Source organism: Erinaceus europaeus, chromosome 11 (genome assembly GCF_950295315.1).
Source record: "Erinaceus europaeus chromosome 11, mEriEur2.1, whole genome shotgun sequence".
NCBI lineage: Eukaryota > Metazoa > Chordata > Mammalia > Eulipotyphla > Erinaceidae > Erinaceus > Erinaceus europaeus.
Genome location: NC_080172.1, coordinates 61,379,015 through 61,401,202, shown reverse-complemented (window position 1 = coordinate 61,401,202; position 22,188 = coordinate 61,379,015). Strand labels below are relative to the sequence as shown.

The following is a 22,188-nucleotide window of genomic DNA, read 5'->3' as shown; positions in this document are numbered from 1 at the left end:
ACTCTCATGCCTGAGGCTCCAAGGTTCCAGGTGCAATCCCCACACCATCTTAAGCCAGAGCTGATCAATGCTCTGATAAAAAAAAAGTATGGTATGATTATAAATTGATTAGTATGTGATAAGTCTCACATTGTTACTTAGTCAGCAGATAGTTATCAGATGTTAGTACTATTTACAAAAACCCAAGAAGGAGCTTCAGATAGAATTAAAGCAACTCCTATTGTCAAATTGCTTATAGTTTGTATTTTGACACCAGATAAAAACACATAAGAACTATAAATAAAATTATTTTAATAGACTATGCTAGTTACCAAAAGAGTGTTTTAGTAAAAAATTGCTACACTAATTTTAAGAACAGAAAGAATGTTTTGGGTTGGACTAACTAGGAAGATTCCATGGAAAATCAGGAAGATAGGTAGACTTTGGAGGAAAGATAAATTGAAATTGAGTAGTGGTGGGCAGAGTAGTAAGAGAGGAGTAGAGGTAAGAGGATAAAGAGAAAGAGAGGGGCTTCAAATGACAGAAGCAGATGAGTTCATTTTTTTTCTCTTAAGGCCGTTGGATCATAGCTTTTGTTTTATACTTTATTGCATTTAGAATACTCAAAAGGCTTTAGAGGAAGATTTACAGGTAGCAACAAAAAAAATATATCAGCTTACTGGAGAAAAAGAAGCTCAGCTGGAAGAATTTAATAAAACTAAAACCAATTATTCATCTTTGGTTACTGAACTTAAAACAACTATATGCAACTTGAAAGAATTATTGACAACAGAACAGCAAAGGTAAAAATATTTTTTACATATCGTGTAAAAACAATTTATTTTAATAATAAGTTCCATTTTCTGTTCATTGTAATTCCTATAACCAATATTTTAAGTGGGAATGCATTTTAAAATTTTGTGTTGGGTAGGCAGGCATCTTAGGAAAAGATATATATTCTCTAGGGTAATTTTCATTTGTGCTTTAGAATAAAATCAATAGCACCATTAGTGCTGATGCAGAGATGGGATATTAAACTATGGATTATTAATAGCTTCATGGAAATAACTTTCTAGCCTATAGAATATGTTTTACTGGGGTCTACAATATTTTTTCTTATTTATAAAATTAACTTGCCTGATATAAGTGTACTTGTAGTTGATTAATGAATATGGTGAACTATATATAAAAACTTTCATATTTGCATTTTATCTAAGGAGTTTGCCTAACACTTGAGTAAAAATCTTGCTCATTTCACTACTTTTCATTAAGGAAATAGTATTATAAAACCTGTGTATCGAGGCTTAGGTAATTATTTTGTCCCACTAGCAGTAAAGTTAATTAAATCCAGCAGGGTGGAAAAGCAACTTCTGCTTTTAGTTTGATTTAGCCTAGTAAATTCTTTATTGCTTGTCCACAGTGAAAGAAGAAAGCCAAGTTTTTCTATTGCAACCAATCTCATATACATTATCTTTTAAAATTTTTTATTGGGGGATTCATGGTTTACAGTAACAGTAAATACAGTTGTTGGTACATGTGTAAAATTTCTCAGTTTTCTGTAAAACACTTTCACCCCCAGTCTAGGTCCTTCTCCACCATATTGCACCAGGACTTGAAATTCCCCCTTCTCTCCGGAGTCCTTTACTTTGGTGCAATACACCAATTCCACTCCAAGTTCTGCTTTGTATTTCCCTTTCTGTTCTTACTTCTCAACATCTGTCTATGAATGTGATCATCCCATACTCATCCTTCTCTTCCTGGTTTATCTCATAGCATGATTCCATCAAGCTCCATCCAAGATGAGGTAAAGGAGGGGGATTCATTGTTTTTAATAGCTGAGTAGTGTTCCATTGTGTATATAGACCACAACTTTCTCAGCTACTTACCTGTTGTTAGGCACCTAGGTTGCTTCTAGGTTTTGGCTATTACAAATTACGTTACTGTGGTCTGGGAGGTGGCGCAGTGGTAAAGCTTTGGACTCTCCAGCATGAGGCCCTGAGTTCGATACCCGGCAGCACATGTGCCAGAGTGATGACTGGTTCTCTCTCTCTCCTCCCATCTTTCTCATAAATAAATCTTTAAAAAAAATTGCATTGCTATGAACATAGGTGTACACATTTTTTTTTTTTTTGGATGAGTGTGTTTGGTTTCTTAGGATCTATCTCCAGGAGAGGAATTGCAGGGTCATACTGTAGTCCCATCTCTAGCCTTCTGAGAGTTCTCCAGACTGCTTTCCACAGGGGTTGAACCAACTGACATTTCCACCAGATGCATATACATTATCTTATTTTAAAAATACAATGCTAAGAAATAAACCCATTCCATATGTGTATGGTATTACCAGTAAGTGGTCTTACAATTCATTTTCATTCTATATTTTGAGAGAGAGAGAGTGCAAAAATGGAGCATACTGCTCCATAGTATTGTTTCATAAACTATGGAGTTTCTGGGGTACCATCCATGGTGCTCCCATGAGGTACTGGGACTGAAACCCAGGGCCCTACACACAGTAGGGCATGTGCTGTACCAGGTGAGCTATCTCCTGGTCCCTAAATTCTTGATCAACCTGTTAAGATGATTTTTAAATTTTTAAAATTGCAACTAACTTTAATGTTGTTTCAGATACTTCAGTTTTGTAAACAAGGTAATGGAAAGGAGGGATTAAGTACATTGCACATCTGTGCAATATTTATATTGCAAATATATATTTATATTGCATATTTATATTGTTCATAATATAGAAATCAGTATAATAGTTTTATACTAAGTTTATTTAAACCATATCCACTATGGTTACACACAAACACACACACACACACACACACACACACACATACACACACACACAGTCAATTTACAACTAGTAATATCTTATTTTGAAGAGTTAAGCTATCAGGCACAGAGTTTTACTAATTGAGTGAATGAATTTTTACTAAAATGTATTGGTGCTAAATCACTCCGATTTGTGTTATTTATTGAATTCTGACTAAAAGTATATTTTACATTGTAAACTAACTTATTTTAAAAGATTGGAAAAAAGTGAGGATCAATTGAATGTACTTACCATGGAACTTCAGAAGAAATCAAGTGAACTCGGTAAGATTTAGAGAATTACATGTCTAACCCTAGTCTAGAACTATAGAGAATTAAAGAGTATAGGGGCCAGGCGGTGGTGCACCAGGTTAAGTGCACATCATACAAAAGGGCCTGCTCAAAGACTGGGGTTTGAGCCCCCAGTCCTCACCTGCAGGGGAGTTGCTTCACAAGCTGTAAAGCAGGTCTGCAGGTGTTTATCTTTTTCTCCCCCTTCTCTGTCTTTCCCCTCTCCTCTCAATTTCTCTCTGTCCTGTCCAATAAAATGGAAAAAAATGGCTACCAGGAGTAGTGGATTCGTAGTGCCTGCATTGAGCTCTAGTGATAACCCTGAAGGCAAAAAAAAAAAAAAAAGATAAGTATATATAGTGCTATTGAAAAATCCAATATATATACATATATATGTCTATATAATTTGTATAAGTTAAAGTGGACTAATAGGTGTTTTCCTAGAATAGTTTTATAATTTTCTCCATGGTTTATTATTTGCTTTAAATAATTCTATAATTATTAACCCATATAACTTGGCTTTCTCCTTCAAAATACATTATTCTTATTTCTTTTTTTCCTTTCTTATTATTTAAATTTAGCTTTTAAAACATTTACATTTTTTGTTTATTTTATTTATTATTTTTTGTTTATTTTAGAAGAGATGACTAAGCTTAAAAATAATAAAGATATAGAACTTGAAGACCTGAAAAAGATATTGGTAAGTGTATAATATCTTTCAGTAATATTTGCAAAAAGTAATTTAGACTCACTGATTCAGACTTTCACACTTTAGAGGTTTTATGCTAGTTTTTTGTAGCTAAAATAAAAAAAAATATTTGTCTCCTCCTGTCCTACCCCTCCCCTCCCCTCCCCTCCCCTCCCCTCCCCTCCCTTCTCCTCCCCTGTCTCTTCCTTCTTTCCTGCCTGCCTGCCTGCCTTCCTTTCCTCCTTTGCAGAGAGGGAGAGAGTGAAAGAAGCAACAGCACCAAAAAATCCTTTAGTGTGGTTGGGACTGGGCTCAAACTTTGGTTTACACACATAGCAAAGAATCATACTATTCATGCGAGCTATCTTGCTGGTTCTCTATACCTAGTTTTATATATCTTGATCATTATCTTAGTGCAATTTTATATTATTTGTACGTATTGAAAATACATTTAGGTAAGATCAATTGTGAACATTTTGTAGTTGATAAAGCACAAATTTGGTGTTCTTTGAGCCACAAAGCTTCAAATTTGAGAAGTTTGTGTGGTATACATATTGAATCACAAGTTATCTATTGCCAATACTTCGTGTTTGAGGGAGAATTAAATTTAATGAATTTGTTAGGACTTCATTATTATTTATATATTTTAATTCATTACATGGTGTAATACATGAGTTGGCAGTTTTTGTATGGGACTACTCAATACTTTAGATTTTATGGGCCCTAGACAGAATGCTAGTTCTCTCCTCCTCCTTGCTTCTTTCAATTTTAAACAACCTTGTAAAATGTGACAAGAGACCTGAAGTAGACTGTCAACTGATTTTATTTTATTATTTTTAAGTTTTTTATTATATTTATTTATTGGATAGAGACAGCCAGAAATCAAGAGGGAAAGTGGGAGATAGGGAGGGATACAGAGAGATACCTGCAGCACTGCTTCACCACTTGCAAGGCTTACCCCCCTGCAGGTGGGGACTGGGGGCTTGAACCTGGGTCCTTACACATTGTAACATGTGCTCAACCAGGTGTGCCATCACCTGGTCCCTTGATTTGATTTTCTAGACTATATTTTGCCAACTCTGGTATAGAAGACTATAGCTAAATTTGATCTGTAGGCTATATAGTTTTGATTATCCTTGGTTATGTAGAACATTGAATTTTTGGCAATTTATTTAAAATGGTGTATTTGATAAAATGGGCACATTCTTTACTTTTTATTTCTTATTACTGATTGATTGATTGGTTGATTTCCAGAGCACTGTTTAGTGCTGGCTTATAGTAGTGCTGGGGATTGAACCTCGGAGTTTGGAACCTCATGCATAAAACACACTTTCTTTTTACAACTCCATTATGCAATATCCTCAGCCTAAAGTGAGCATGTTCTGATGAAATTAATTGATTTAAAAATCACTTGTTTGGATGAATAATACTAGAAATTTGATAACGTTAAAGAAATAGGAGTTGAGGGGCCAGCCAGTGACACACCTGGTTAAGCACTCACATTACACTGCTCAAGCCCCTGGTCCCCACCTGTAGGGGGAAAACTTCATGAGCGGTGAAGCAGAGCTGCAGGTGTCTCTCTGTCTTCCTCCGTATCTTCTCCTCTCCTCTCAGTTTCTCTGTCTCTATCCAATAAATAAATAAATAAATAAATATTAAAGGAATAGGAGTTGTTGATAACTATTCAAATGTCAGTTCATGCATATGAAGAATTAAACTTCTATGTTATTAAATAAGGCAGAGTAACAACCATTGCATCAATATTAAAACATATTTTAGGGAGTCGGGCAGTAGCGCAGTGAGTTAAGCGCACGTGGCGCAAAGTGCAAGGACCTGCATAAGGAACCCGGTTTGAGCCCCTGGCTCCCCACCTGTAGGGGAGTTGCTTCACAGGTGGTGAAGCAGGTCTGCAGGTGTCCATCTTTCTCTCCCCCCTCTGTCTTTCCCTCCTCTCTCCATTTCTCTGTCCTAACAACGATGACATCAATAACAACAACAATAATAACTACAACAACAATAAAAAAACAAGGGCAACAAAAGGGAATATTTTTTTAAAAAAACATATTTTAGTGAAATATAAGGACAAGCAGAATTGGTAAAATAATGAGTGACTAATAATGCTAGTAAATTGGAGTGACTTATACACAAGATAAACTTTTAATTCAAAGACTTTTGTGCTTTATTTTACTATTACATTTTATAGGGGGATTAATGGTTTATAGTATATACAGTTGTTGGTACATGTACAGAATTTCTCAATTTTATGTAATACATCTCACCCCCAGCCTGGGTCCTCTTCCACTATAGTGCACCAGGACCTGAATCCCCTTCCCCCAGAGTCCTTTACTTTGGTGTCAGGTACCAAACCTAGTCCTAGTTCTGCTTTGTGTTTCACTTTATATTCTTATTTCTCAACTTCTATGAGTGAGATCATTATTATTATTTCATTTGGTAGGACAAATAGAAATTGAGAGGGGAGAGGGAGTTAGGCATGGAAAGAGAAAGAAAGTCACCTGCAGACCTGCTTTATCATTTGTGAAGCCTCCCCTCTGCAGGTGGGGAGTGGGGCCTCAAACCTGAATCCTCATATATGGTAATGCATGCACTTAACTGGGTACACCACCTCCTGGCCTCCTTAAATGAACTTTTAAAATAAAAATATTCCAGGATATTATTTTTTAAAGTTTTATTTATAAAACGGAAACAATGACAAGACCATAGGATAAGAGGTGTACAATTCCCACCACCAGAATTCTGTATCCCATCCCCTCCCCTGATAGCCTTCCTATTCTTTATCCTTCTGGGAGTATGGACCCAGGGTCATTATGGGGTGCAGAAGGTGGAAGGTCTGGCTTCTGTAATTGCTTCCCCGCTGAGCATAGGCATTGACAGGTCCATAAATATTCCCAGCCTATCTCTCTCTTTCCCTAGTGGGGCAGAGCTCTGGGGAAGCGGGGCTCCAGGACACATTGGTGGGGTTGTCTGTCCAGGGAAGTCAGGTTGGCATCATGTTATCATCTGGAACCTGGTGGCTGAAAAGAGAGTTAACATACAAAGCCAAACAAATTGTTGACTAATCATGAACCTAAAGACTGGAAGAGTCCAGATGAATATTTGGGGGTCTCTGTTTTGGAAATAGCTAGTAGGTCTATATTAGGTATATTCCAAAGGGCGCCATGAATTTATTAGTTTTTTCCTGAGTCTGACATCTGATATGCAGGTGGACCCAAGTTATTGTCTCAGGAGATGATGTCATGGCTGGAAAAAGGGCTAGGAAGCTGGATCAGGGAAGAGAGTAGCTCCCAAATATGGGAAAGGTGTATAAATATTGTTGATTGTAAACCCCATCAATTTGATCTAGGTCCCATATTCAGCATAGGAGCGTATGTAACCTCTGAATCCCTGTAGGTCCAAACTCACATTCTGTGGTCATGAGTAGGAACATTCCAAGTTGCACTAATTTCAGGACCCATCTTCCTCAGGTGGTAGGTAGAGTATGTTATCCAGCCTCCCTTCAGAGGATGGAATATTCTCTACCATTGTTGATCCACATTGAGGGCAAGGTCCTATGGGGGCCCACAAAGGGGTCCATTGTGTTGTTCCTGTTGGAGATGACCAGTGACAAATGGAGAGAGAAATCTATTAGAGGTGTAGGATCATCATGTCTGTGTAGGAATCCCAGTACTCTCCAACTAGGGCCCCAGCTGATGGGGTGGCCTGATAGTGACCTAAGAGTCATTATTAAAGTATGCCAATCTCTTGCCCTTATTCAACTTTTGTAGTCCTTACTTTGATAAAGTTAGCTTTGGAGTAACCGAAGGAAGTGTAATAGGAAGTAGGTGAGGAGGGTATCTAGGTCTAAGTAGAAACTATGTTATTAGGTACTTTATCGTGTCTTTTTAGGTCTTTCTACTTGCTTCCTTCATTTATTGGTTCACTGCAAACTATTGTGCACTTTTGATTTATAGTATATATTTTTAAATCTTCTGTCATCAAACTTAGTTTTGAAATTATGCTAATAATGACTTACTTCTCTATAAATAAATACTTTTTTGTTGGGGGATTAATGGTTTATAGTCAGCAGTAAATACAGAAATACAGTTGTTGGTACATGTGTAAAATCTCTCAGTTTTTCTGCAAAACATTCTAACCCCAGGTTAGGTCCTACTTCACCATCATGCACCAAGACCTGAAACCCGCTCCCATTCTCCTCCCCAATGCTCTAGTCTTTTACTTCGGTGCATACAGCAGTTACTTTTCTTTTAAAAAAACTTTTTGCCAAAGACAAACTCACCCTTTTATCTACAACTCATTTAGTCTGTTTGATTATTTTAAATATGTATGTATTTTGACATGATTTATTGGTTTTCTTAACTAGGCAGAAAAACAAAAGCATTTAGATGAAAACAAACAGTTTGAAAAGATTGCTGAAGACTTAAAAGGAACAGAGCAAGAACTGATTGGTCTACTCCAAACCAGAGAGGTTTGTTTAAACAGGAAAGCCTTTTTTTTCCTCAAGTATCTTTCGACCATAGTACAGACTTAAACCATATACTATGGTGTAACTGTTAAATTTGTGAAGATTGTCTTTGTAATATTCCTGTATATATTTCTCCTATATTTAGTATGATAACAATGTTAAAATCTATGGAACTTTCATATTATAAATTTGGGAAAGAAATGCCATCATTTAATATATCAATATATGCATAATGCTACATCTTATATGCTTTGAATATTTCATTTTTCTTCTTTATTTTCTTTGAATAGAGACAGAAAGGTAAAGAGGCAGAGAGAGAGAGAAAGGGAAAGTGACCACAGTACTGAAGGTTCCTTCAGTGCAGTGGTGGCTGGGCTTGAACCAGGGTTGTACACATGGCAAAGCAGCACACTATTCAAGTGAGCTATTTCACTAGCCCAGCCTGAGTTTTTAATACATTTAAAATTAAACTTTATTAAAGTCTTAGTTTATAATGGTTTTTTATAATATCTTTTCATAAAGAATGCTTTTACTGTATCAGTTTTCCAAAAGATAGAAACAAAGAGGCAGAGGCAGAGACAGAGTGTGAAAGAGACCATAGCACCAAAAACGTTTTTCAAAAACTTTCAAAAAAAGTCAAAGTTTTTCTTGACTGTGATTGGGGCCTGACTCAAACCTGGGTCTTGCACATGGCAAAGCAGCACACTGAATGAGCTATTTTGATGACTTAACACTTTGTTTTCTTTTCAAAAAATCATTTTATTGGAGGAAATAATGGTTTGCAGGACAGTTGTTGACACATGGGTACTTTTATCTCCACATGACAGGTGTCTGCACACCACTCCCATCATCATCCTACCCCTTCCCTTCTGAATCTCTCTTTTACTTTGCTGCAACATGCCTCACCCAGTACAAGCTTCACCCCTTGATTTTTTTTCAATTTTTACTTATTTTTTAATTTGATAGGACAGAGGGAAATTGAGAGGAGGAGGGGATATACGGAGGTAGAAAGAAACAGAGACATTTGTAGCAGTGAACTTTCCCCTTTGCAGGCGGGATGGGGTGACAGGAGAGAGGCTTGAACCTAGGGTCTTGTGCATGGTAATGTGTGTACTCAATCCAGTGTACCACCTTCTGGCCCCTCTTATCTTGCTTCTTAAGTGTCACATTTTTATAATAGTAAGAATAGCTTAGCTTTAAAGATACTCTCTGATTCCATTAATTAGCATCCTCTTAATATAAAACTATCATAGAAATTAATTACTTGGGTGAGTAATATTGACAATATTTTATAACTTTTACATGTAATGTTATGATTTGTGGGATTTACAGATACTGCTTTTGTTAGTCATTGTTTTAAAATTATAGCATTTGCAATTTTAAAACAAATTATTTAATTTTTTAAAAAGATTTTAATTTATTTACTAATGAGAAAGAGGAGAAGAGAGATAAAGAACCAGACATCACTCTGGTACATGTGTTGCTGGAGAGTGAACTCAGGACCTCATGCTTGAGAGTCAAACACTTTATCCACTGCGCCACCTCCTGGGCCAACAAATTGTTTAATTTTTATGAGTTATGTAAAAGTTATGATTATTAGATATAATAGTTATCTTTGTGCTTTTGCCTTTCTGATATGGTTATTTACTTATGTAAAGTAAATGTTAAATACACTTAACATTTTGAAAATTGACATATTTTTCAATCAAATTCTTGCCAAATACATAACTTAGTCACCAAATTTTGTAAATGAGAAAATTGTAAAAAAAAGAATTTGTTGTGGATCTATAATTTATTTTCCAGAAAACAATAGATGATTTGGAAAAACAGTTAACTGCTGTTGCAGCAAGTGAACAACATTTTTCCAGACAACTTAAAGAGCTGAAAACTGAACTTGAAAATGAGAAGTATGTTTTCTATCAATTTATGAATAGCTTATATATTCATTTCTTAAGATTTCTAATAGTTAATTAATTTGTAAATTGTGTTCAGCATTTACTTGAATAGACTTAAAATTTTAACTTAGTTTTAAATTAGGGACAAAATAACATCAGTTTTATTGGTAAGGGAAATAAATACTATAATAAAAATAGTACATCTCAAAGTTGAGAACTGCTTTAGGTGAATATATATATATATATATATATATATATATATATATATACTATTTACTTGAAACTAGTTCCTAAAAATAATTAATTTCAGTTCTATATAGTTGTCTTGCTGAAAATTAAAAAAAATAATTTATAAAAAGGAAACACTGATAAAAACCATAGGATAAGAGGGGTACAACTCCACTCAATTCCCACCATCAGAACTCCGTATCCCATCCCCTCCCCTGATAACTTTCCTATTCTTTATCCTTCTGGGAGTATGGACCCAGAGTCATTATGGGGTGCAGAAGGTGGAAGGTCCGGCTTCTGTAATTGCTTCCTCACTGAACTCCCAGTCTGTCTCTTTCCCTAGTGGGGCAGAGCTCTGGGGAAGCGGGACTCCAGGACACACTGGTGGGATTGTCTGTTCAGGGAAGTCAGGTTGGCATCATGTTAGCATCTGGAACCTGGTGGCTGAAAAGAGAGTTAACATATAAAACAAATTGTTGGTTAATCATGAACCTAAAGGCTGGAATAGTGCAGATGAAGAATGGGGGGGTATCTCTGTTTTGTAGATAGCTAGTAGGTCTATTTTAGTTCTATTCCAAAGGACCCCATGACTATACTAGTGTTTTTTTTTTTTTTTTTTTTTTCTGAGCCTGACATCTGATATACAAGTGGATCCAATTTATTGTCTGGAGAGATGATGTCATGACTGGAAAAAGGGCTAGGCAGCTGGATCAGGGAAGAGAGTAGCTCTCAAATATGGGAAAGGTGTATAAATATTGTTGACTGACTGCCAAAAATGTTATGTTGATATTGATGAAAAGTCAGAATAAAAATTAACTTATTTCATTGTCCAAATTGAGTATTTTATTGAATGACTTACCTACTCAGTAAATACGAATTTGAGAGAACATGGAGGAAATAATTATGATACTATTCACAGAAAACCACTCAGTAGCCAATCTAGTGATATACATGATTTCCTCCCTATGGTTGCTGTTTTTAGTGCTTTATAAAAATGATAAATAAGCAATTTAAAAAATTATTTGTCATAAGAGTGGGTTACAAGATTGTAGGATTATAGTGTATAGTTCCACACCACACCAAGTACTGTAAATTTAAAGTAGTTTCCTGTTGAGTTTGTTCTCAGCTTCTACCCCCTACACCCTGCTTTTAGTACCTTTCTTCAGTACTTTTGGGGAAGATACTGGGAGTAAAAGTCATTTACTAAGCAAAACTCATTTTAATAGTGCTACTAATTTATTATTGGTTTCCAATACTATAAAATTTCAAGGGTGCAACTTCATTCTTATAACACTGAATATAGTTTGCTACGCCCAACACCAAAATATTTGTGCTGTTATAATTTCAAAATCACCTACTCTTTCCTCTCAACCCACTTCCTCTGTCCTCCTAATAATCACCATGTTTTAAAGAATTTTGTTGTGCTTTGCCAAGTGATTTTCCTTGTTTTTTATATTCCACATATGAGTAAAACTATTTGGTAATTGTCTTTTACTTCCCGACTTACCAAAATCCTTTTAAATAAATGAATTGATTTATTTTTATTCTTTAGTATAAATTTGTTTTCTTTGATATGTTTTCTTTCAGCCTTTTATTTTTTAAAAAACATTTACTTATTATTATTGTTGGATAGGACAGAGAGAAATGGAGAGAGGAGGGAAAGACAGAGAGGGGGAGAGAAAGAAACCTGCAGACCTGTTTCACTGTCTGTGAAGTGACTCCCCTGCAGGTAGGGAGCCGGGGGCTTGAACCTTATGCTAGTCCTTGCACTTCACGCCACTTGCATTTAACTCACTGCACTACCGCATGACTCCCAACCTTTGATTTAAAAAAATTAAAAAAAAAATTTTTATTTTCCCTTTTGTTTCCCTTGTTTTTTTTATGTTGTAGTAGTTATTATTGTTGTTATTGATGTCATTGTTATATAGGGCAGAGAGAAATGGAGAGAGGAAGGGAAGATAGAGAGGGGGAGAGAAAGATATCTGATACGCCAGTGGATCCAAGTTATTGTCTGGGGAGATTATGTCATGGCTGGAAAAAGGACCAGAAAGCTGGATCATGGAAGAGAGTAGCTCCCAAATATGGGAAAGGTGTATAAATTTTGTTGACTGTAAACCCCATCAATTTAATTTGGTCTGGGGCCCATATTCAGCTTAGGAGCCTATGTGACCTCTGCATCCCTGTAGATCTGAGCTCACATTCTGTGGTCATTAGTAGGAACATTCCAAGCTGCCCCAATTTTAGGACCCATCTTCCTCAGGTGTAGCATAAGAGTATGTTGTCCATCCTCCTTTTGGAGGATGGAACATTCTCTACCCTTGTTGATCCAAGTTGAGGGCAAGGTCCTATGGGGGGCCCACAAAGGGGTCTATTTTGTTGTTCCTGCTAGAGATGACCAGTAACAATGGAGAGAGGGATTTATTCGAGGTCTAGGCCCATCATGTCTGTTTGGGAATCTCAGGACTCCCCAAATAGGGCCCCAGCTGATGGGATGGCCTGATAGGGACTGAAGAGTCATCATTAAAGTATGCCAGTCTCTTGCCCTTATTCATCTGGCTCATTTTTTATAATATGTTTGTTTGTTCATTTATTTATTTATTTTACCAGAGCACTGCTCAACTTTGGCTTATGGTGGTGTGAAGGAATTGGAACTTCAGAGCCTCAGGCATTAAGTCTGTTTGCATAACCAAATATGCTATCTCCCCAACCTACAACGTTTCATTTTTAATGAGGAGCTTTAACTGTTCTTTGATGAATTTCCAATATCGGAAAGTAGGAGATAATAATAGGTGTTTTGAAGTTATTCCGTAGAGTCATACACTCCACTTCCTTCATATGAGGTTGATTCTGGTAAACAATAACAGCAGTAATCTGCCTATCAATGTACAGCATTTGATATCTTGCAAAAACAGATTGTATTATACATAAATGCTAAGTGTAGTTTTATTTACCTTATATTAATTAAACAAATTCATTCTTCATCTGCTACTTTAATCAGATTATCAGAATTTGAGACAGTTTTCTAGAGACAGTTTACTATAAGGAAAAAATTACATGAACAAAATACTATATGTTTTAAATTTTTGAAATGGCATGAGGGAATTAGTTGTGATAAATATGCAGTGCAATAAAATATATGTCCTTTTTAAAAAAAAATTTAAGCTTTTTTTTTTTTTTACTATTTATTTACTCCCTTTTGTGGCCCTTGTTATATTGTTGTAGTTATTGTTGTCGTCATTGTTGGATAGGACAGAGAGAAATGGAGAGAGGAGGGGAAGACTGAGGGGGGAGAGAAAGTCACCTGCACACCTGCTTCACCGCCTGTGAAGCAACTCCCCTGCAGATGGGGAACTGGGGGCTCAGACCAGGATCCTTATGCTGGTCCTTGTGCTTTGTGCCACCTGTGCTCAATCCGCTGTGATACTACCCGACTCCCAATATATGTCATTTTAAAAAATTTATTTATGAGAAAGATAGGAGGAGAGAAAAAGAACCAGACATCACTCTGTCACATGGGCTGCCGGGGCTCAAACTCGGGACCTCATGCGTGAGAGTCCAAAGCTTTATCACTGTGCCACCTCCCAGACCACAAATATATGTCATTTTTTAAAACCAAAGCACATCTTTTTTTTTTAATAATTTATTTCTTTATTGGGGGAATTAATGCTTTACATTCAACAGTAAATACAATAGTTTGTACATGCATAACATTCCCTAGTCAAAGCACATCTTTGGTTATTAGTAGTGTAGGTGGTCGAACCTAGAACTTCTTGAATACAAGTTCTGTATGCTACCATTGTGTTAATTCCTGAGTCTCATGACATTTTGAAAAATTTATAGAAATATTTTAAGCATAAACAGTAGTATAAGGAACCCACATGTACCTATCACATGGCTTCATATTTTATTGTCATTTAAAAAATTTATATCATACCCTTTTAATTGCCTCAAGACTATTTTGAATTAAAGTATGGATTATATAATTTCATATGTAAATATTTTTGTGTTAAATATTTAAAAATAGGCATAAGAATATTAACCTAACTGCAAGCTGTGACAGATTTTCACTGGAGAACAAAGAACTAATGCAAGAAACAAGTAACATGACACTAGAACTCAAGAAACTTCAAGAAAATATTAATGTAAGTTGAAAGAGTGCACATAATAGTGACTTAGTTTTTTTTACCTGTACAGTTAAGAGACTAGAACAGAGGAACTTTATCTAAGGATTATTTCAGCTTTTAAACTATGGTTCTTTGGCATCTGGTGGTAGTACACCAGGTTAAGCAAACAGAGAAGTGCAAGGACTTGCACAAGGTTCCCAGTTTGAGCCTGCGGCTCCCTACCTGCAAGGGTGGCTTCACAAGCCGTGAAGCAGGGTTGCAGGTGTCTTTCTATTCCTCTCTCTACTTCTTCCCCCTCCCCCAATTTCTCTCTGTCCTATCCTATAACAAAATGGAAAAAAAATGGCCTCCAGGAGCTGTGGATTCGTAGTACTGGCACCGAACCCCAGCAATAACTGGAAGAAGAAGAATAGGAAGAGAAAGGAGGAGGAAGAAGAAATACATATATATATTTCTTATTAGAGTTCATATTTAGTTTTAGGAGACAAGTATACATATGATTTTAGATTGTGATAATGGGAAACAGAATCTAGTGGCTTCCCATTCATAAAACTAATATGTTAAACATAAAGATTTTATAGAAAGTATTTATTCAACAAATAATTATTAGGTAAACCATAAAAGATACTATGATGATGGTACAATCATAAAAGATGCAATGATGGATGTAATATCATCCTTCCACTTAAGAGTTATGGACTAGTAGAATAAATAAATGCTCAAATAACTTAAAATATTATGCCATGCTATGCATTGTTTTTGGGCCAAAGTGTTTTAAGAATTCACAGAATCACTTCTATCTGATGAAAAATTAAGAGAGATTATAGCACTGTTTTTTGATGAACTACTAATTGATTGAGTTGTAAAGCATTCCTTGACATCACAGTAATATGAACAAAAGATATAAGGTTCAAAATACTATTGGAAGACAACATGTAAGGCTTGTTTTGTTAAGTATTTCATAGAGGTCGACTGGAGATAAAGTAAAATGTAGTGTGGAAGTGCAACATAAGTAGCCCATTCTCTTGCTTTGCCTATAACTAAATGAAATTTATGCTGATGGATAAAGATCTTAGATATTGGTTTCAAGATTTTGAAACAAATAATTGATATAAATGACATTATTTCCTTAGCATAGCAAAAAGCAAGAAGGAAAGATGTTGAAACAAATAGGAAATCTGGAAGAAACGGAAACACAATTAAGGCAAGACTACTGAGTTGATTATTTTTGTCTGGCAAAATATTTTAGTATTTAATTTTCATTAATTTATTATAGTTAATTTAGATTAAGCAACACTGAATGTAGTAGAAATAAGAATGAATCTTAAAGTACTGCTTTGAAATACTGCTTAAAAGTAAAATTATAACAATGTATATGGAAATTAATTTTAAAACAAAATTATTAATATTTAATTAAGAGTACATTAACATGCTAGGCTATTTACAAGAGAACTAAAAGTTAATATTATTTTATTTTTGATATTTATTTTACCTTTTGTTGCCCTTGTTTTTTTATTGTTGTTGTAGTTATCATTGTAGTTGTTATTGATGTTGTCATTGTTAGATAGGAAAGAGAGAAATGGAGAGAGGAGGGGAAGACAGAGACGGAGAGAGAAAGATAGACACCTGCAAACCTCCTTCACCACCTGTGAAGCAACTCCCCTGCAGGTGGGGAGCCCAAACCTGGATTCTTATGCTGGTCCTTGTGCTTAGCGCCATGTGTGCTTAACCTGCTGCGCTACTGCCTGACTCCCAAGTTAATATTATTTTAAGCATAATCCACATTTAAAATATTGAATTAATTATTAATGAAAGAGAGAGAAAAAGAACCTGTGTATCACTCTTACATTTATGATACTGATGGTCAGATTCTAGACCTCATGCTTGACAGTCCAGTGTTTTAGCCATTGTGGTTCCTCTTGGGCTACAAACAGTATCTATTGTTCACCTATCTACTTACCTACTTCTATCTATCCATCTGTCTGTCTGTCTGTCTGTCTATTTATCATCTATGTCTATCATCTATCTATCTATCTGGCTGTCTATCTATCTATCTTTATTGCCTTTAGGATTATCATTGGGGCTTGATACTGGTGGCTATTTTTTCCTTTTATTTAATAGGATAGGAAAAAATTGAGAGGAAATGGAGAGGTAGAGAGAGAGAGAAAAAGAGATCTGCAGACCTGCTTTACCGCTTGTGAAGCTTCCCCCGTGTGATGGGGACTGGGGGGCTCATACTTGGATCCTTACTCATGGTAACGTGTTCAACTGGGTGCATCACCTTTCAGCTCCAACATACCATATTTTTAGATAGTTTTTATAGCCACCTGTTTTTCATTCTTTTCTCTTTCTCTTCCTCCTCTTCCTTTGTCTTCTTTTTCTTTCTTTCTTTATTCCTTTCTTTCTCTCTCTTCCTCTCTCTCTTTTTTTAAAATCAAAGTGGTGCTCTGACTTGTGGTGATGCTGGGGATTGAACCTGAGATTTCAGAGCCTCAGGTACAAAAGTTTTTTTGCATGCCCATTATGCTATCTACCCAGCTCTATAAAAATCTATTTTGATGTCTATATACAGTCAATTAAGTGGGATAGTATGCTTTATTCTTAACCTATTTATTTTTCAATATTTATATTTTCTAGTTTTTTACTACAATAAGTAATATTGTTATAAAACTTTGGCAACTACTAGTTTTCTTTATTTTGAATTTTCTTCTTTTAAAGGCATTATTTTAAAAATATTTTATTTATTTTATGTAGAGACAGAGAAATTGAGAGGGAAGGGGTTGATAGAGAGGGAGAGAGACAGAGAGACACTTGTGGCAATGCTTCCATACTTGTGAAACTTTTCCCTGGAAGGTGGGGACCAGCATCTTGAACCTAGGTCCTTGTGCACTATAATGTGAGTGCTTAAATGGGTGTGCCACCACCTAGCCCCTTATTTTGAATTTTCTAGGCTGAATTTCAAGTAGTAGGATCTTTGGAATCATAGGAATAATTATTTCAAATTATTAAAAGTATTTGGACAATACCTTTTTGCACATCTACCTACTATACAGACTTAGAGAACTCTAAATATGTTTAGATAAATAAGGATATGCTAATTAATTTTTTAATATGTATTTTTAAAGTTCTTTTTAAAGTATTTATTTATTCCCTTTTGTTGCCCTTGTTATTGATGTCGTCATTGTTGGATAGGACAGAGAGAAATGGAGAGAAGAGGGGAAGATGGGGAGAGAAAGATAGACACCTGCAGACCTGCTTCACTGCTTGTGAAGTGACGCCCCTGCAGGTGGGGAGCCAGGGGCTGGAACCCGGATGATTACGGGTCTTTGCGCTTTGCTCCATGTGCACTTAACTTGCTTCCCTACTGCCTGACTCCCGCTAATTAATTTTTTTTAAACAAATTGTTCTTTTTAAAAAATTGTTATCTTTACTTACTTATTGGATAGAGACAGTTTGAAATTGAGAGGAAGGGGGAGATAGAGAGGGAGAGAAACAGAGAGACACCTGCAGAACTGCTTCACCACTTGTGAAGCTTTCCCCCTGTAGGTGGCTACTGGGGGCTTGAACCCAGGTACTTGCACACCGTAACATGTGCACTCAGCCAGGTGTGCTACCATTAATGGCCCCCCAATTAAATTTTAATACTGCAAGAGTAAATATCTTAGATATTGTTATTCCACATAATTGAGAACTATGGCAAATGCTAGAAGAAGAATTGAGAACTGTTTAATGCATCCATATTACGTAGTAATATACTAGTGGTAATAAGAGAGATCTCACTTTGGAATAACTTTAGGTGCAAGGGAAATGGCTCAAGATTGTATGGGAGCAGCAAGGAGAACTCCACAGATGGTGAAGCAGTGCATTGCTCTCTTTGTTTTCCAGCTCTGGCTTATGGTGGCTCGGGGATTGAACCTGGGCCTTTGGAGCCTCAAGCATGAGAGTTTCTCCAAAATCATTATGCTTCTACCCTTATTACCACAGATTTTTAGTTTAAAAAAACTTCAAAAGACTAATGTATATGCTCACTGTTTCTCTCTTTTTATTAAAAATGTAGAAAAAAATTGGACTGGGGTGACTATGGTAATACACATGCATGGGGGCCCTGGGTACAATGTTCTAGAGTGCCTTAAATAAAAAAATCATTAATTAACAAAGTAGCATTGTTCCTATGTAAAAGATAAAAAAATTCTTTTTATGTTGTTCTGGGGCATAAACCCTAGGATCCCACATGTACATGATACTACTAAGTTGGTTCCCTAGTCCAATTTCTTTTTATTTTTCAGTCATCACTAGGACTTTACTATTTCACACCAGCTTTTTCAGACAGAAAGGGTAGGGAAGACACCACAGCACAGAACCTTCCTCCAATCTGGTCGGTGCTGTGCTTGAACCTGGGTTGTATTCATGATAAAGCAGGTGCACTATCTTTTGTTGGCCCTGCAAAATTTCTTCTTACTCTATATTTTTTGAAGATAAAGGAGAGATACGAAAACTGTATTTCACCATGCATGGAGTTCCCTTGGATGTGTCCATGGTGCTTTCATGTGATATCAGAAATTGAACCTGTAGTTGTAGGCATGATAAGATATGTGCTTTATTTGCTGAGCCATCTCCTTATCATAGATTTTTTTTTTAAACAGAGCACACCTGGGGCTATGGAGTCTCAAGTGTGAGAGTCTGCATAAACATTATGCTATCTACCCCCCTTACTACAGATTTTTAGTTTAAAGTTGAAAGGCTAATGCATATGGTGCAAAATTTGAAGGGACAAACGAGCACACAGGGACTTAAAACTCCTTAACTTTATCTTTACTATCTTTCTGCTGCTCTTTGTCATATGCTATTCATTTTCTTTACCCAGAGGTTTCTTGTGTATGTTTCCAGAGAGATACTTTACAAATATAAAGACATTTTCATGAAGATATCTCTGTCATATACTTTTTTAAAATCACTTGTATTAACAAACTTAGTTGATTTATAAATTTATGACTTTGTCTTAGAATGATGACTAAGGAAGCAGTAAAATGAAATCTTGACTTAAATTAGAAAGATGTGTTTCTAGTTTTTTAAAGTGGAAAAAGTCCCTATAGGAATTCATATAATTTCAAAATAAAATAATAAATAATTTAAATCTAGGTGTAGACATGTGACTATTAGTATTAATGCAAGAAAAGTGACTAAGAAAAATAAAAAATAACATAAATGATAATGAACCATTTTAGAAATACCAGAAAGAATGAAATAAAAATATACATTTTATTACAATGCAGTTATTTTACTTTCATTAAGGAATGAACTGGAGTCCGTGAGAGAAGAACTAAAGCAGAAAGGAGATGAAGTGAAATTTAAATTGGATAAGAGTGAAGAAAATGTATGTTTCTAAAAAATTTTTATTTATAAAATGGAAATCTTGACAAGACCATAGCATAAGTGGGGCACAATTCCACACAGTTCCCACCACTAGAACTCCATATCCAATCCACTCCCTCGATAGCTTTCCTATTCTTTATCCCTCTGGGAGTATGGACCCAGGATCATTATGGGGTGCCGAAGGTGGAAGGTCTGGCTTCTGTGAAAATGTATGTCTACTAATGAATTTTTTTACATTTCAAATCATAAAACAACAACTTCTATCTAAAAAAATAAATTATATTACCTATAACTACCTATAACTAGGGTTACTGTAAACCTTAGAAATATTGTTGACCTTAGAAATATAGGCAACTTCGGGTTATGCTGTATGGTTCATATGTATTATTCTTACTTTTTTGTTGTTATCTAGGACTTTGTGCATGTGTGATTCTACTATGATTGGGACATTTTCCCCACTTCTTTTACTTTAGAGACAGAGAGATACCATAGTGCTACTGATGAGTCATCTGTGGAGATTTCTCTGGGTGCCATGGTGCCATGTAGTGCCAGGGCTTGAACTCAGGACCTTGCACATAGTAAAGAAAAGTACCAAGGGATGGCTGGTGGTGCACCTGGTTGAGTGCATATGTTACAATGTGCAAGGATCCAGGTTCGAGCCCCCAGCCCTCACCTGCAGGTGGTAGGCTTTGCTAGTGGTAAAGCAGTGCTGCAAGTTTCTCTTTCTTATTCATTCATTCTCTCTGTCTCCCCTATCTCTCAATTTCTGGCTCTCTATTCAATAAATAAAGATAATAATTAAAAAAGAGCATCATACTGGGTGAGCAAACTTCTGGTCCTATGGTTTATTATTATTTGAATAATTTATTTTTATTAGTGATTTAATACTGATTTACAAGATTATAAGGGGAGTATAATTGTAATAGGGGTATAATTCTATATAGTTTCCACCACCAGAGTTCTGTGTCCCATCTCCTCTACTGGAAACTTCCCTATTGTTTATCCCTTTGGGATTATGGACCAACATTCTTTTTTAAGTGCAGAAGGTGGGAGTTCTGACTTATGTAATTGCTTCTCTGCTGCATTTGGGCATTGATAGGTTGAACCATACCCCTAGCCTGTTTCTATCTTTCCCTAGTGGGGTAGGGTTTGGAGAGGTGAGATTCTAGGAAGCACAGATGAGGTCATTTGCCCAAGGAAGTTAGGATGGAATCATAGTAGCATCCGGAACTTAGTGGCTGAAATGTAGTAAGATCAAAAGCAGAACAAAATATTTAATAAACAGGAACCAAAAAGTAGGAATAGAGCAGATGAAAGAAGGGACTTTAGGATAGATGGAAGCTAGGAAGTCTATTTTAAGAATGTTCCTAGGTGGAACGTTCTTAAAATATCTTAATAATCTTTGCTTGAGCTTGATAGCTAACATGGGGGTGGGCTAGAAATATATTCTGGGGAGATGGTGTCAGAGTTGAAAGTAGAACTAGAAAGCAGGATTAAGACAGAGAGTCACTAAAAAACTTGAAGATATTTGAATTCAATTAACTGTTTACTACAGTGATCTAATCCAGGGCATATATTTAGCACAGGAGCCTGTACAACCTCTGAGTCCCTGTCAGACTGAACTCACAGTCCATAGTCACAGCTAGGAACACTCTAGGCTGCACTCACTTCAGAACCAGAACCAGTGACAGAGTAGAATGACCCAGCCTCCCTTCTGAGAGTGAGGCAGCCCCTACCACTGCTAGCTCATAGTGAGGGTATGGTCCTGAAGAGAGCTTATTCTGATGTTTCTGATGGAGGCGACCAGTGATGGTAGAGAGAGGGACCTATCAGAAGTCTAGGCTCATATTATCTATGGGGGAATCCAGGGATTCCCTGTCTAGGACCCTGAGTGATGGGGTGGCCTGATAGTGGCCAAAAAGACCATGTTTAAATGAACCAGTCTCTTACTCTTATCCAGCTTTTATAGTCACTTCTTCTCTGAGGAGCTTAGTCTTTGTCCCAGCTGTTAAAACATTGAGTGTTATTTGTTGTATCCAAATGGGAATTAGGTTTATGGGATCTGGCCTCAAGTTAGAGAGGAAATAGTCTTAGTGGGGTCTTAGCTTCAAGATTTTTTTTTTCTTTTTAAAGATTTTATTTACTTATGAGAAATATAGGAGGAGAGAGAAAGAACCAGACATCACTCTGGCACATGTGCTGCCTGGGATTGAACTCAGAACCTCATGCTTGAGAGTCCAAAGCTTTACCACTGCGCCACCTCCAGGACCACGTAGCCTCAAGTTTTTATTTCTCTCTTTCTCTCTCTCTGTCTCTTCC

The 22,188-nt window shown here is 36.2% G+C and overlaps 1 protein-coding gene across 1 annotated transcript in view; it reads left to right on the top strand.

Annotated features, from left to right (window-relative positions):
• SYCP1 (synaptonemal complex protein 1) overlaps positions 1-22,188 on the top strand; it is a 100,283-nt gene that overhangs the window by 38,905 nt on the left and 39,190 nt on the right. Inside the window, exons 14-21 of the mRNA XM_060201833.1 lie at positions 598-782; positions 3,008-3,075; positions 3,720-3,781; positions 8,148-8,252; positions 10,053-10,156; positions 14,397-14,514; positions 15,630-15,700; positions 19,789-19,870. Of these exons, the coding sequence (XP_060057816.1) occupies positions 598-782; positions 3,008-3,075; positions 3,720-3,781; positions 8,148-8,252; positions 10,053-10,156; positions 14,397-14,514; positions 15,630-15,700; positions 19,789-19,870 (795 nt within the window). The remainder of the gene's footprint in view (positions 1-597; positions 783-3,007; positions 3,076-3,719; positions 3,782-8,147; positions 8,253-10,052; positions 10,157-14,396; positions 14,515-15,629; positions 15,701-19,788; positions 19,871-22,188) is intronic.